The 2,293-nt window shown below is 51.8% G+C and overlaps 1 protein-coding gene across 1 annotated transcript; it reads right to left on the bottom strand.

Annotated features, from left to right (window-relative positions):
- Positions 1-296: 296 nt before the first annotated feature.
- LOC149342275 (uncharacterized) lies at positions 297-2,035 on the bottom strand. The gene is made up of 2 exons (XM_089542135.1): positions 1,989-2,035; positions 297-910 (listed from the first exon to the last, which is right to left on the bottom strand). The coding sequence occupies exons 1-2, from the start codon at positions 2,033-2,035 to the stop codon at positions 316-318; spliced, it is 642 nt and encodes a 213-aa protein (XP_089398261.1). The 3' UTR covers positions 297-315.
- Positions 2,036-2,293: the final 258 nt, after the last annotated feature.

Raw genomic sequence — 2,293 nt, 5'->3', positions numbered from 1 at the left:
CACTATTGCCTCATGCGTTAGATGTATTAGTGGCTCACTTCAGTTCACACAATAACGTGAGAAGATTGATATCACAGCCGGAACCGTACGGCAGTGACCAATAGTGCTGATGAAGACGATCGTTTACTAGTGAGTGCCATGCAACCTGTCGTCTGCAGGTGCAAGCAACTGAAGTATAATTCAAGCACATGCCATTACGATACGATAGGCCCTAAAGGAGAAAGACCTGCAGAAAGAGGACCTCACGAGCGATGGAACCGCAGGGAACGTGATCCGCATTTTCGTCCCATTGAGCTCAACGTCAGCGGATATGAGCTACACGGCGACAGAGTAGTCGCCCCCGAAGGCTGCTGAAGATTCTGCATGGTCAGCGTCCCAGTGCTGCTGCATTTCCATCTCGTCTTCACGCGGGTACCTTTCCTCCTGCGGCATGAGGACAGCAGCGAGGATGGCGCGCGACTTCTGGGCGCAGCTGCAGAGGAACAGGAACCAGCAGCAGACTTCGATGGTGACGCCCGTGGCGAGCAGCGCCGCGACCAGGGTCATGGGGCAGCCCAACAGGAAGACAGCGAAGGCGGCCGCCAGACTGAGCACCGCAGCGGACAGGGCCACCACGATAAGCCTGTGCACGACACTCTTGACGCAGTCGCCTGGCGCGGGCTTCCAGCCCGCCGGACGCGCCTCTTCCAGCAGCGGTGCAGGTATGGACAAAGGGGCGAAGCGACCTGCCCTGGCTGCCGCACCACGCGATCGAACGCAGCCCGCGCCTGTGGTCATTGTGGAGGTCGGACGGAGGATGGCCGCATCGTTGCTTCCCATATCCCGGGTTGCCCAGCTGTTGCTGGCGGCCATCGCGCCAGTAGACTTCACCTGCGGCGTTAGTAGGGCGTCTGACCACGCTTGGTTCTGCCTGCAAATAAATGGAAGCTTTAGCACCACTCAACTACGGACTCGGCAGAATGAAATGGAAGTTATTCTCAAAGTGTATACTACAGTCACTTTGCCACAAGAAGACAATGCGAAGAGGACAGTGGTGACGAACTTTGAACCGTCAAGGCAAGAGGGAACATTTTTATTCTGACTGCGCGCCATGCATTATGAGAACTTCGACATATTTATTTTTCTTTCTCGCCAGGCTTTTCTCACAAGAGCCGGAGTGGCTATACAATACAGTTTACACCAGTCAGTACGACTGATGCCACACGAAGCATCAGTGCTAGGTCTAAGTCCAGCGCTCCAGGTGGACGTTTTTCCTATATAATAAAGAAACATGTTGCCGAGCAACTGATTACCAGCCCGTAAATTTCATACGATTATAAGTAAGCAAAGCCCTGACATACCATTAAAGCTGAAGAAGCAGAGAAATGCACCGTCTTTGCCAAAGGTAACCGGGCAACGGTGGTTTGTTTCTTAGAAGCGTAGCGAAGCACTTGTGGCAGCCCTTGAGCTCTGAATCTGTGTTAAGTAAGGTGAACCCTTGTCCTCACGTTCTGACACATTTCGGTCTTCAGTGGTGCCGTAAAGGCTTCCTTATACTGTTCAGAAGCAAGAACCTGTTGCTCGTTGGTTTTTGGCAAAAGGGAAATGCCGTCAGTGAGAAAGAACATGCCATGTGAGTCAAGTTTTTTCGCCTGCGTCGAATGTTGGCAAGCGTAAGTGGAGATATATGCAGCTATCACATGATGCGAACAATTACATCCTGTTGTTGACGCTCGGGATAAAAAATTGTACCGCCAAAAAAAATTGCAAAGGAAAGACACGGACATGTTTCAGGGAAACTGCCATGCGCACCTTATCCATGGGTATTCGTACCCGAAATTAACACTCAAAGCTGTCTGAGATGGCAGCGGTGCAGGTGCTGCTGAAATAAAAGGTTTGTACCGAAATTCAGACCAAGCTTAGCTCAGCGCCGTTGAATTAGGGGTTTCGAAAGAGGAATCGAGGTAAACGAGCAACTTACGAGTCCCAAGCGATAACAAATGACTTACCATCGGATGCCGTCACTGTCTCCCGCTTCCATCGTGACACACTCCATGAGAAACAGCTCTTCTTTTTCTTCGCGAGGCTTTAACACAGCGCGCGCCGATGATCCGATGTTTTGCAGTCTTCTTCTTCTGTCTCGGTAAAAATGGCAAAAACCCACGAGGGCGGATCAGCCACGGTATGGTGGTTCGCAGTCGTGAATCAGCTATTCTTTTTTCTTTTTTCGTCGCAACAGCCGCAGCGGTGGCTCAGTGGTTATGGCACTCTGCTGCTGACCCGAAATACGCGGATTCGATTCGGGCCGCGGCGG

Source organism: Amblyomma mixtum, chromosome 5 (assembly GCF_055824585.1).
Source record: "Amblyomma mixtum isolate Tamu chromosome 5, ASM5582458v1, whole genome shotgun sequence".
Classification (NCBI taxonomy): domain Eukaryota; kingdom Metazoa; phylum Arthropoda; class Arachnida; order Ixodida; family Ixodidae; genus Amblyomma; species Amblyomma mixtum.
Note: the sequence above shows the minus strand (reverse complement) of the source record. Positions and strands in the feature narration are given on the sequence as shown.

What these genes read in the sequence shown, in the direction of transcription:
- LOC149342275 (XM_089542135.1), bottom strand. Translation starts at nt 2,035, where the DNA reads ATGGAGTGTGTCACGATGGAAGCGGGAGACAGTGACGGCATCCGATG. An exon ending in GACAGTGACGGCATCCGATG is followed by an intron (nt 911 to 1,988) that starts GTAAGTCATTTG and finishes ATTTATTTGCAG; the next exon opens with GCAGAACCAAGCGTGGTCAG.